Source organism: Bos indicus, chromosome 16 (genome assembly GCF_029378745.1).
Source record: "Bos indicus isolate NIAB-ARS_2022 breed Sahiwal x Tharparkar chromosome 16, NIAB-ARS_B.indTharparkar_mat_pri_1.0, whole genome shotgun sequence".
NCBI classification, from domain to species: Eukaryota; Metazoa; Chordata; class Mammalia; order Artiodactyla; family Bovidae; genus Bos; species Bos indicus.
This window is the reverse complement of record NC_091775.1, coordinates 40,448,010-40,462,342: the sequence shown is the minus strand read 5'-3', so window position 1 is coordinate 40,462,342 and position 14,333 is coordinate 40,448,010. Positions and strand designations below refer to the sequence as shown.

Genomic DNA, 14,333 nt, shown 5'->3' with positions numbered 1-14,333 from the left:
TAAGTAAGGCACTCCAAGATGATGTTTCAAATAATTTTCCCTTAGAACAGGAGGTTAAAATATTGGTATTATATACATATTTTTATCTAAGCTTGAAAGAATGTCATATATATACATATACATTCATATATATGTATATATTTATAGATATGTAAATCTGTTAAATGAGTTACATTTAAAATTTTTACTCTTCCAAGAAAGAGTAATAGAAAGAGTAATATTTTTCTTCTAATATAAACTTCTGAGTACAACGAATAATACCTATGAGGGAATGGGTTTAAGTCTATAAGTATTTTTAATAAATTTGAGATAGCATTTACTATTATGGTTTGTTGAATATAATACCATCTATTTTTCAAAATTATAAATCTTTGGATAATGCAAGAACTTGGAAATGTTTATATGAAATAATCCTGCATTAAAAAGCATAATATAAGATAGCTTATGTATATGAAAAAGCACACATATAACTGTGATCATGAAGAATTTAAAGTAACATAAATGTTTTAAATCTTAATATTTATTGAGAATTTTTTTAAAGTAAAAATACCTAAGCTCTGGCTAACTAGAACAACTGAGCAAGGAGTGTGACTAGCGTTCACAGGGTCAATCCTGACCTCATCAGAGGGAACAAACAGATCTAGCAGGAAACAGCTAGAAACTTGAAAGTGTAAGTACAAATGGAAAGAGCCAAAGATTTCTATAACTTTTCCGTCTCACAACTTTTGCCATCCAGGGATATAGCTGTCACTTTGTTTCCTATTACCAAAGTTACATGTGTCAACTATTACAGCTACATAATAAAACAATACTAAGTAAATATCCCTACAAGGGAATTCTATAATCTCCTTATCATGCTATCCAAACACATAAACCCACAAAAATGAGGCCTGTAATTTTTGAAGAGTGCAAAGAATGTCCTTATTTCAATGCAAATTTTGGATTATCTTCAATACTGTAAGGTTGGTACATTTCCACTGGAAATACTTCTGCTGAATTACCCTACTTCCCTAGGAGTATTCCCATTATGATTTTAATCTTCATGTTGGCTTACTTAAATGGAAAAAAATATTGACTATGTACTATCATTATTCATAAACTAGATTTTAACTACCATTTACACTTTTTTTATTGATATCAAGAAAAATAAGACTCTTTTTCCTTGAATCAGAATACCCTATTCTAATGTGGGTTTTTTTGGAATATTTTAAATAAAAGCCATCACATTTTTTTCCAAAACTGATTTTAAGTATTAATGTAAGACTATCTGAATCCAAAATCCTTTGAAATGATAGTTTCTATTTTATTCCAATGCCTTGCCCTTTTAAGGGCAATCCCTCCAAAGAACCATGCAAAATATATTTATAATGTATGAAAATGACATTGGGAAATTTATTTTCTGCATAAATTATCTTGATTCCAGGAAGTTATATGATCAGAAGAAAAAAAATCCATTAACCTTCAATGATGAAAATTAAGAAAAATTTAAGACAGTCTGTCTCTAGTGGTAATTTTACCCTATAATTCAATAATTTGGTTTAGGCACTTGAGATATGAAGATATGATGAATAACTATACTGTGTTTTATTTATTTGCTCAACTGCATCTTCACTCAACCAGTATTCACTTGGCATCACCTATCAGTACCGTCTCCTGGTGGTAGAACATGGTACAAGATAGTGGCTCCTTGTGTCAGGAAGCTTACAATCTAGCAGGAACTTAAGCAATCAACCAATACTTAGCACATGTAATGAGTTTTTGTCATTTTACCATCTAAAAAAAAATTCCCTCAAATTCATCCATTTCTATCAGTTTCCCTCAAACTACCTAGCCCAAGCTGCTGTTACCTCTTACCATATCACAGCAATAGCTTTCTAACAACTCCCCAATCCAGCTTTGTCCCCATCCACTCTACTCTCTACAAACAATTAAAAAGATCTACAAAAATTTCAAATCTTATTATGTGACTCTCCAGCTTAAAAACTTCAAAGACTTGTCATCATTCTTAGGATCAAAATTTATAGAGTCCTTTTCTCTGTTCCAGTCACAGTGGTCTAAATTCAATTTCTTATATTCATCAGGCTCAATCTTGCCTTAGGCATTAATACAAACTTTCTCTGACCACTCAGTTTAATGTCGCCACCCCCCCCCCCATGCTGTAAGTCCCATCCCAGATACTTCTTAAATCAAACACATCATTGTATTTATTTTATTCATAGTTTGCAATCTGAATCTCATAGGTGTTCTTGATTATGTTTTCTTTATCAAGAAGTATCCTTCATAAGGGCCTTCCCAGATGGCGCTAGTGGTAAAGAACCTGTCTGCCAATGCAAGAGTCACAAGAGGTGCAGGTTCGATCTCGGGGTTGGGAAGATTCCCTGGAGAAGGGCATGGCAACCCACTACAGTATTCTTGCCTGGAGAATCCCATGGACAGAGGACCTGGTGGGCCACAGTCCATAGTGTCACAAAGAGTCAGACACAATTTAGGCGATTTAGTACGTGCACACACATCCTTTATAAGAGTGGGAAACTTGTCAACCACTTTATCCTTAGTGACCAGGATAGTATCTGGTACATAACTGGTGCTCAGAATATATTTGTTGGGAAACAGTCAGGTGATTAGGAGCATAGCACTGACATGTAGTAGCTGGCTAAATTACTCATTCTCTTTGAGTCTCAATCTTCATTTTTAAAATGGGGAATGTACATGAAATATTAACTAGACTCAGTGCCTGGTAAACTACAAATGATAAATGTTAACCATTATCATGATGATCATCATCCAGACCACCATTCAGATGGAAACCTGGGTGTCATGAGTTTAAGCAAGTAGAATGAATAGCAGAGATATTTTTTACAACCACAATTACTTTAGAACTAAGGAGCAACTTGTTAACTGGAAGTCCATTTGGCTTGGTTGAGCATTTTGACTACTCTGGAACGGATGCACATAAAAGAATGAGGAAACACAGAAACACCTTGAGTTTGGGGCAATCCAAACTGACAGCACTGAGTAGAGTGATGGGAAGGGGAGGAGAAAGAGGCCAATGTACTCTCCTGGGGCTGGGCCAGCACAAGGCTAGAGTTGCTAAGTAGGGTGTCGTCAACTGGCTAAAAACTGCTGCGCAGAGGGTTGTCTAATGTTATACTTAAGGTTGTTTGAATTTCTGTATTGCTTCTTCTAACTGTTAGTAAATATAAGTACTACAAATATCTTTATGTTATTATTTTGATAGAAATCAAAAGAACTGAGTAGGATTCATCCAAGACCCCAAGGGATGTATGAGGACATGCAAGCCCACAAATCCAAGCTCTGTCCTCACCCTCATATGCAGATCCTCCTTGACTTGGGGTATACACAATGACAGAATGCCATGGAGAGGATGAACCCAAGAAGAGGCCTACATAGCCCTAAAAATGTGTGCAGGGCCACTTTTGTAATAATGCTAAAGGATAATATGGGCTTCCCTGGTAGCTCAGCTGGTAAAGAATCTGCCTGCAATGCAGGAGATCCCAGTTTGATTCCCAGGGCAGGAAGAACCAATGGAGACGGGATAGGCTACCCACTCTAGCATTCTTGGGCTTCTCTGGTGGCTCAGACAGTAAAGAATCCGCCTGCAATGCAAGAGACCTGGGTTCAATCCCTGGGTTGGGATGATTTCCTGGAAAAGGGTATGGCAACCCATTCCAGTATTCTTGCCTGTAGAGTCCCCATGGACAGAGGAGCCTGAAGGGCTATAGTCCATGGGGTCACAAAGAGTCAGACATGACTGAGCAACTAAGCACAGCACAGCACAAAGAATGTATAGTCAAGCATCCAGTAGATAAATTATGTTTTCCATAAGCACATTGTATTATATAGATTCTCTGAAGATTACAAGTGGAAATAACATTGCCTGGGACATAGGTTAGAAACCTTTCTATTAAGATCATCTGTTAGTAACATTACAAATATCATTACTGTAACATAGAATAATGGTTCAAAACATGCGGTCCACAGATGTTTGAAGGTGTTCATGAATCCATCTAAAACTTAAGGATAGGGTAGTTAGTTACTTTAAGGATAGAGAGAAAGCAGGGAAAATGTTGGGGACCTACTATTACCATCATACCAACTCTAGCTTAAAATTATTATGTGGGGTTATCATGCTATTGCCTCTGCCATCTTGGATAAGAAATCACATAGTTTGATATCACCATCTCTAACTCACAGACTGGAAGAGAGGCGGTATGGAAAAGTCCCACCGAAGAGATAGAATCTGAATTTCCTCTTACCCTCTGAACCATACCATTATCTGCTGAAAAATTCCAGATCCCATACATCTTATCTCACAATAGGAAATGACAAAAAATTGGAAATTAGAAGGCATGTGAGTCAAAGAATGACATTATTGTTCAGTTCAGTTGCTCAGTCATGTCCGACTCTGTGAACCCATGAACCGCAGCATGCCAGGCCTCCCTGTCCATCACCAACTCCTGGAGTCTACCCAAACTCATGTCCATTGAGTTGGTGATGCCATTCAACCATCTCATTCTCTGTCATCCCCCTCTCCTCCTGCCCTCAATCTTTCTCAGCATCAGGGTCTTTTCAAATGAGTCAGATCTTCACATCTACATTATTGTAGGAAGGTGTGATATTACTTGCAATGGTAAGAATAAATATATAAATGTGATACCTAAAAGTTTATAAAGGCACTTGTTAACATATGATTTCTTAGAGTTGTACAAATTCCTTTTGAGGTGATTTGGTCAATAATAGTCCCCATTTGATAAGCTAAAACAGAGGTTCAGAGAAGTTTGACTTGTTCCAACACTGGCAGTTAATCATAGAAAATTCACATTCTCTAGTATCTCACCCTATTCACACCATTGTCTATAGGCTATTTCGTTCAATTGATGCTACCCTGTAAAGAGTTTGAACTATTATTCTTTAATCACAAGAATACTTCATAAGCCATTTACATTTACTACAAACCTGTCATAAGTTAAATAAAACCATATCTATTTATATGACATAATATGCTATTTATTCAACAGCCAACTAGATCATAATGAAAACATATCAGTCTAATTACATAAGAAAGCAGAAATATGAAAGAACATAGAAACAAACAATAATTCTCTATGCTAATTTGAATGTAAGTTATTAAATAAATGACAAACATGTAACTTAATAATATTATTTACAGGGTCACATTTGCTTTACTGAGAGAGAAAAACTACCATGGAACAGGATTTCCATAATGGGTAAGTACTGATGTGAGAGATATCAGGGGAACAAAATACAAACACTCAACTTACCAACAAACCGACTCCAAAAGTTGAGTAAGAACTCGTGCTTATTTTCACAAAGGAAAATTCTAAATTTGGGGTTTTCAAAGTTGCCCACAGAAATATGTTTAATCCATATCCAGAAGCATAGTTAAGCTATGACAGCAAGGCTGGTATGAAATTTAAGCATCATTTAAAACTGCTACTAAAGGACGGGTGTTGAGGGAACAAATTCAAGAGGCCAGAGACTGATCACTACCTCTAAGCCCCACCCTCCTCACATTTCTCCTGACCTCCTTTCCCCATACCATCTCTTCCAGCCTCATCTCCCAGCAGATGCTAATAACTATTAATTGAATAACACTGAAGAGCAAGGACACAGTGCTGACACCTCCCTTCTGTCCCACCAGCAGGCTCAAAGGTGGTCTGTGGTGGTAGAAAGTGCTAGTAAGAGAAACTGAGCAGAATAGAGAACCAAGGTGACTGTAGCCAAGAGGCAGTAAGATGGGAATGAGTGAGGATGGCTCCAGGGGAATCAGGCTCTGTCCCACTGACACAAAAACTTTGAATATAGGGGTATTGAGTCAGGCATTAATATCTGGAAATTTTCCTATCTGTTTTTTTGAGTAGTTTTTAATGAGAAACAGTATCTATTGACTACAATATAGCTGTATGTGGCCCATCAAGTTGCAACCCTGAACTTGAGCTCTCCTCTCCATCCAGCACAAGCCACCATCTTCTCTTGCTTCAACCACTGATATACTCTTCCAGCTAGTCTCACTTCTTCTCTTCCTGCCCACCCCACTCCATCCACATACACATTCCATTCCACACATCATGCTCAACCCAGCAGCCAGAGTGATCCTTCTGAAGCAGAAATCCAATCAGGTCACAGGCCGATGGATGGTCTTCAATTATCCTCTGGATAAAATCTGAATCACTGGTGGGGCCTGATGAGATACCTCTGATTTTATTTCCTACTTCTTTGTCTTACTCCTCCTCCATCTTAGCGCTAAGCTTCCTGTCCACTCCCACCCTGGAGGGCTCTTCAATACAATCTTCTATACAGTTCATCATTCCAGTCTTTGCTGCAGTGTTACTTCCTTCCAAACACTCAATCTAAAGGTTCCTCCTCCCATCAGTTTCTAGCTCATTGACCTATTTTCTTCAGAGCACTTAATACCTGATTTTGTATTATTAGTCTAGTAGTTAGCTCCATAGGGCACCAGACTTGCCTGTCATTTTCTCTTTTTTCAATACTGTAAACTAGGAAAACAATCCTTTTCTTAACTTTCTTCACCTCAATCATCCCAATCTGTTTCAAGGATCATTGTTACCCACCCCTGCCTCTCAAGACACACACACACAACCACCTTCCACCTTTAATATATACCTTTAATAAAAATGTTCTCTGGCACCCAGTTACTAACTGCACACATGTATTTTCTATTTATTGTAATCAAGTGCTCATGACAGAGCTTCAGCAGCAGAGATTTTGTAAAAAGCTATTCTGAGTTTATAGCAGAGAGGAGGGGCTGAGGGGTGACCATGAGCTCAACAAGCCCTCAAATCCTCTTCCTTCCCTACAGAGAGCATCATGTGCCTTCAAACTGACTTGTTTCAGTACCCACATAGCCAAACAATGACAACAACAAAACCCCTAAAACTGTACTCCAACAGTAGTGGCTAATCTGAGTCTTCAGAGCCCCTGATACTAGCACTCAGGGAAAGCTCAATGCCAGCATGCCTGGAATGCATCTTAATAAATCCTCAGTGGGACGAGGTTGACTAGGAAAACTCCAACACCTTGGAGGTTCTTGCCTCCATTTGTGGTTGAAGGCATAAATTCTGGAACCAGACAGCTTATATTTAAATTTCTGCTTTGTCATCAAGCAGTTGTGAGACTTTGGTAAGTGAGTTATTCTCACCAACACCAAGTGTTTTCCATAAGAAAAACTGAACCCAAAGAAATGACTTTTCAAAAGGTTATGTTTTTCCCTTCATTTACTTACCTGAAAAATGAAGATAATTACAGTACTTATCCTTAGGATTATAATGTGGATTAAGTGAGTCATTAGTGAAAGTTGCTCAGTTGTGTCCAACTCTTTGAGACCCCATGAACTATACAGTCTATGGAATTCTCCAGGTCAGAATACGGGAGTGGGTAGCCTTTCCCTTCTTCAGGGGATCTTCCCAACCCAGGGATAGAACCCAGGTCTCCTGTATTGCAGGCAGATTCTTTACCAGCTGAGCCACAAGGGAAGCCCAAGAACACTGGAGTGGGTAGCCTATCCCTTCTCCAGCAGATCTTCTTGACCCAGGAATTGGACCAGGGTCTCCTGCATTGTAGGCAGATTCTTTACCAACTGAGCTATGAGGGAAGCAAATGAGTCATTAATCAATCTAAAACTAAGAATTTCCTGGTGGTCCAGTGTTTAAGAATTCACTTTCCAATGTAGGGAATGTGGGTTTGATCCCTAGTTGGGGAATTAAGATTCCACATGCTGTGGGCCAACTAAGACCATTAAGCGGCAACTAAGACCCGACACAGCCAAAAGTAAATAAGTATATAAAGAAAAAAATAAAACTAAAACTAGTTATAATTATCCTGCTTCTTCAGCAAGGTCTTTTGCTTTCCCTGGAATAACTGAGAGAGACTCAGAGGCCAATCTGTATTCAAATGTACATAAATAATCACCTAAATGCTTATAAGCAAATTGTGTCTAAGAGAAGATTTAGTAGGACAACTGAACACAAAAGAAGATTTTCTATTTCCTGATGTTTATATCTAGGAAGGCATCTCAGATCTCCAGAAGCTATAGTCTGGTGCTTCCACAGAATTAAGAGGGTTATCTAAGCAGCCAGCCCAGGAAAGAAACTTGTGCTAATCCTCAGACTCATGACCAATGTCACATTTGACTGAAGTTAGTGAAATACATGACATAAACATTTGAAATAAAGCTTTTGAGTAGAAATTTCCTTTAGATCTTTCTATAGGATTTGATTTCCTTTTAATTTGGACTTCCCTGGTGGCTCAGACAGTAAAGCGTCTGCCTACAATGTGGGAGACCCAGGTTCAATTCCTGGGTCCGGAAGATCTCCTGGAGAAGGAAATGGCAACCCACTCCAGTATTCTTGCCTGGAAAATCCCATGGACAGAGAAGCCTGGTATGCTACAGTCCATGGGGTCGCAGAGAGTCAGACACGACTGAGCGGCTTCACTTTCACTTTCACTGCAGAAAATGTAGCGGCCCTCAGCGGGTCATCTGATACTTATTCCACACATTACTGTGCACAAAGCACTTAGAACTAGGCAGGACACAAAGCTTTCCTCCAACAATTTGAGAAAATACCTTGTAATGCTTTCAAAAGCTATCAAGCCAAGAGTGGAAGGACTTTTAACTCTGATATGCTTGCCATTTATAGCCAAACACAACTGACACAATCTCACCTGTAAATAGTTTTGCCATCACAGAATATTCTTAACCAATGTTTGCATGCTGCGTTGTAAGCACCAAAATCTTCTCACCTCAGACCAGAGCTATTAAAATTTCCAAAACACTGCTGAATTTCCATCCATGCCCTCCCAAGTTTACCAGTATCATTTTATAGCACTTTAATGGCTCTGTAAGACTGATTTTCATGTGTGTGTGCTTTTCTAAATACCAGATTTAAATGAGTAATAAGTCACAGGACCAAAATTATTAACATTTAAAGTGAACCAGAACACCATAATTATCATAATTCATGCTTTTACATAGATATCAAATTCTCAAAGAAAAAATTTGTATAAACAATTATCTGGGACTCACTTGAAGACTAGTGATTTGGACATTTTCAAAAGCCTGTCATTTGAGACAGATGTCACAGCAACAATTTCAAAATGCTTTATTAACTCTGCATCACTGCTATTAACTTTGTTTCTATGATGATCTATTACCTTGAGTATTTTCAAAGCATTATTTAATGAAAATAGCTTTCACTATATCAGTAACTTGCCATTCTCACAAAGAAGGAAGTTTTCAACTACAGGTCCCTAACTCCGTTCCTTTAGGTAAACAAACATGTCAGTACATCACAGAAATAAAAGGTATTTGAAGGAACTCCTGTAAAATTTAAAATCTATGAGGAAAAAACAGTGTTTCTTCACACAAACATCCCAAGCCAAGTCTTACTAAATGAAAACCACCAGCATCTCAAAACTATATATCACAATAAAATCAATTCATCTGAAACAGAAGCATTTTAATTTAAAAAATTCTGTCACTTTTGTGACTTACCTCATCATCTTTGTACCAGGACAAACTCTCAGCAGTAAGGACAAACCAGTATCCCTTAGAGCCTCCTTTCATGATGCCAATGTTGCTGATGGTTAGCCATCCCTTGCGAATCACCTTCAAGAGAACACAGATCGGCAGAGATGTTTAGTTTAATATAAGCCTATGGGGAACACAAGTCTTGTCCTAAGTTAAAAACAAGATACAAGTTACAGTAAGAACAACATTGTTTCCCCAAAGCTCAACTTCTCTTAAACTACTCAAAATAATATATCTTCCAAAAGCCCAGATAACCAGAGGGAAGTCTCTACCATCAAATGAACAAAATCAAATCAAAATTGCAGATTCGTAGGGATGGTGGAAGCACAGAGACTGAAACAGGACTAAAATTCAGCAGATTAAATGCTTGTGCCTGGCCTATTTATGGCACTGCTGCTACAATTAAAATATATTTAGTGATTGAATGAACAACAATAGATTCTCCATGCCCACTGTCTCTTATCCCTGTCCAGCCCACTGGCCCATTTGTTTGCCTGGTTTGCATCTCAGAATTTCACCAGAGACTGGCCACCAAATGGTGAAAAGAAAACACCCAAGCCAACCAATTAGTTCCCTGTTAACAGCTCTGAACGGGCTGAATGGGAGAGAAAGCTGAAACAATACGCTAAAATTAAAAGTTTAAAGTTTTTAATGGTGCAGATTTACCCATCTACTTCTGATTGTTTTTGCTAAGCTAAAGAATACCCAGAATCATCATAAAAACCTTTAAACAGTGTTTAACTTTTCAAACGTTAACAACTTGGATAGAAATTATCTACAAATGGCATTTAACTGAAGATCTTTTTCTCATGGTTGTTGCAAAGTTAAGTTCTGTTTTCCATGTGGCATAGTTTACCATTTCCTCTATGCTAGATAATTCTTGTTGTCACAGAAATGAAATACTACATGGCACTGTAATAGCATTCTAAATATAAAAAATCACCCTATACCTGCATGTTCATTATGTTAGACATCCTGAAATAATTTTTTAAATTACTGAATGACTAATGGGTGTCACTTCTTAAAGGTAAATGGAAATACCCTAATAATCGGATTTTATTTTTATATTTATATTTTAAAGTTTTCTAGTTGAAGAAGGAAAGCCAATTCTAGGGAAAACTGTGAGATAAGTTTTCAAGGTCAAGGTCATTATTGATCTTCCAAGACTCATTCCACATTCCCAGTCTCAGTTACCCTTGATTCCCCGTTTCAGTACCTACCAGCATCAGCTATTTTTCCCTTTTTAACTCTACAGACCCCCAGACAGAACCCCATTCAGGCCCACACTAAGGCAGTACGACTGTTTAAAATTACTCCTTCTTATCCTCTAAGAAGGAAACAATACTTCTCAAAGTATGGTTTATACCAGCTAATAAAATAAAATGGTTACAGTAAATAACCATTGGGATGCTTTCTAAAAACACAGATTCTTGGGACAACTACAAATCCACATGAATCAGAATAGATACATATGAAACCCAGGAAGCTACAGATTAATACTTTGCAAAGTGAGTCTTTTTCATACTAAAGTTTGAAAACCACTGCATGTATACATACAATCAAAATTTCATTTTCCTTACAGCAAATAATCTCATTTAATTTTTAGTAAGAAGGAACTGGTTATTTCCCAGTAAGCCTGTTAGCCACACCACCACAGCTTACAAACAGCATACTCAACATAGCCCGCTCAGTGAAAGTATATTCACTATTTCATTTTATCAGGTATCTTGGATAAAGAAGAAGTCTTCCAGATACTCTACAAACTGCAATAAGATAATTTCACCTGTTGATAGAACATGCTGGCTTCATTAAGAAGAACCATGAATTCAGTTCAGCAAACATTTGCTAAGAACCTATCATATGTCAGTATGAGAAAGGTGATGATGCTACACCCTGCCCTCAAGAATTTTACAGTTTTATAGGGAATGAAGATCCATAAAGAGATAATTTCAACGTAACAGTGTAACAAGAGATGTATGCTAAGTAAGAGAAGGATACCGGATACAACTTAAGAAATGTTAATAGTTAATAGGCTTTCCTTGGAAACATGGTAGCTCAAAAGAGCCTAACAGAATTCAAATTAGACCAGGAAGTAGTCCTGTCTGCCTGTTTATTTGTTCTCCATAAAGAAGGACAAAAAAAGAACACAATAGAAAAGAGCCACTTCATGCCAAAAATATGAGTTGGGATGAAGAAATTGAGGCTGCAGAGGTAAGTAGGGTAAAGTTAGAGTCAATCTAGTTCAACAGACCCCAAATTCTAGATAAAATTGGCAAAATAAAAATAAATTTCAAGTATACATGTAAATTTATTAAGTATATATGACCATTGTACTACTAAACTGTGTATATCCACAGAAACACACAAAGAAACTTGAAAGTATGATACGAAGATGAAATAAATATTTTATTTTTTTATTTTGTGGGAGAAATCTATTTGTTACGTTTACAACTTTGTTATTGACTTCTCTGTGTCACAGAGTGACAGTACTGGTATTGACTTCTCTGTGTCACAGAGTGACAGTACTGGTATCAACACACATATATAAACACACACACACATATTTTAAATACTAATACATCTTAACTGTTTTCTTGTTTTCTAGATAAAAATATGTATTTAGATGTTCTATTACATCCTCCTGCATTCCAGCGAATTTTCCACGCTCCCTGAGGCAAACTAGGTTATGTAAGCTGCCGAAATAACCCAGGTGAGAAATGACCAAGGTGTGAAGTAACATCATGATGAAGAAAGCATAAAGATAAATAAACCTACTGGACAAACACCTAGGAGACAAAATCAGTAGGACTTATGGCTGGATGAAAGGGGGATTAGTGGAAGGAAAGACTCTAGAACTGCACTGTACAGTAGCCACTAACCACATATGGTTATTGAGCCTTAGTGACTAGTTTAATCTCAGATGTGTGGTAAGTGTAAAATGCACAGTGGATTTTGAAAACTTAATATAAAGAAATGTAAAATATTTCACTAAATGTTTTAAAATGTATCACATGTGAAAATGATAATATGTAAGATATACTGTGTTAAATAAAATGCGGCAGGTGAAATGAATACTAAGAATAGATTTTATTTAACACAGTATATCTTAATATCTTTTATTAACGTGGCTTGCATTATATTTTTACTGGACCTTGCGCTATTTATTCTAGAATGATTCTGAAACTCCTGGGGCTACCAAATCAGAAGGAGTAGAGGAAGAGAACCAAGTTTTAGAAGTGAGGGAGTTGACAGTGAATTCAGTCAAGGCCATGCTGAATATGAAGTATCTGTAGGAAACACATGGGCTTCCCAGGTGGTATTAGTGATAAAGAACCTGCCTGACAATGCAGGAGACATGGGTTTGATTCCTGGGCTGGGAAGATTCCCTGGAGGAAAGCATGGCAACCTACTCCAGTATTCTTGCCCGGAGGATCCGATGGACAGAGAAACCTGGCAGGCTACAGTACATGGAGTCACAAAGAGTTGAACAAGACTGAAGCAACTTAGTATGCATGCGTACGGGAAATACAAATAGATGTGACCTGACCTCTGATGCAAAATGGAAATGTTAGGACTGGACATTAAGACTTGTGAGTCATCAGTATATATACATAAGTGACAAGCATTGATAAAACTGTGTGAAATAGTAGTGGCTCACAGTGGAATCCTTGGGAAAATATAAGGTTGGTGCAAAAGTAATTTCAATTTTGCATTGTTGAACTTTGCCATTTGATATTGGAATATATTCTTGAATAAATGTGGTTAAGTTATACATCATTTTAATGAATATTTATTGCTTTATGTTTTTCGCTAATGAATTACTACTTGCTGTTTATTTTATATGTATTTTACACCTAAGAAATGATGTTACACAAAAAGCAAATTCGAACAATTTTCTTATTCAAGTTCAAAATGAGTCATAAAGCAGTGGAGACAACTCGCAATGTCAACAATCCATTTGACCCAGGAACTGCTAATGGAATGTACAGTGCAGTAGTGGTTCAAGACGCTTCACACGGGAGACGAGAGTCTTGAAGATGAGGAACATAATGGCCAGCCATCGGAAGTTGACAACGGCTAGCTGAGAGGATCATCGAAGCTAATCCTCTCACAACTACATGAGAAGTTGCCCAAGATCTCAACATTGACCTTTCTATGGTCATTTGGCATTTGAAGCAAATTGGAAAGGTGAAAAAAGACTGACTGCCCCGTGAGCTGACTGCAAATCAAAAAATCAGTGTTTTGAAGTGTTGTCTTTTCTTATCCTATGCAACAACAATAAACCACTTCCTGATCGGATTGGGATATGTGATGCAAAATGGATTTTATATGACAACCAGTGATGACCAGCTCAGTGAATGGACCAAGAAGAAGCTCAAAAGCTCTTTCCAAAGCCAAACTTGCACCAAAAAATGGTCATGGTCACTGTTTGGTGGTTTCCTGCCTGTCTGATCCACTACAGCTTTCTGAATCCCTGTGAAACCAATCCATCTGAGAAGTATACTCAGCAAATTGATGAGCTGCACCAAAAATTGCCATGCCCCCAGCCAGCACTGGTCAACAGAAAGGGCCCAATTCTCCACAGCAATGCCCAATAGCATGTCGCACAACCAATGCTTCAAAAGTTGAACAAACTGGGCTACAAAGTTTTGCCTCATCCATCATATTCACCCGAACTGTCACCAACTGACCACTACTTCTTCAGCATCTCAACAACTTTGTATAGGCAAAATGTTTTTACAAC

At 37.6% G+C, this 14,333-nt stretch overlaps 1 protein-coding gene across 8 annotated transcripts in view; it reads right to left on the bottom strand.

Moving 5' to 3' along the window:
- DNM3 (dynamin 3) overlaps positions 1 to 14,333 on the bottom strand; it is a 646,555-nt gene that overhangs the window by 292,464 nt on the left and 339,758 nt on the right. For all 8 annotated transcript variants that reach the window (XM_070768173.1, XM_019976685.2, XM_070768169.1 and 5 more), the window contains one exon: positions 9,554 to 9,667. In XM_070768173.1, the coding sequence (XP_070624274.1) occupies positions 9,554 to 9,667 (114 nt within the window). The remainder of the gene's footprint in view (positions 1 to 9,553; positions 9,668 to 14,333) is intronic.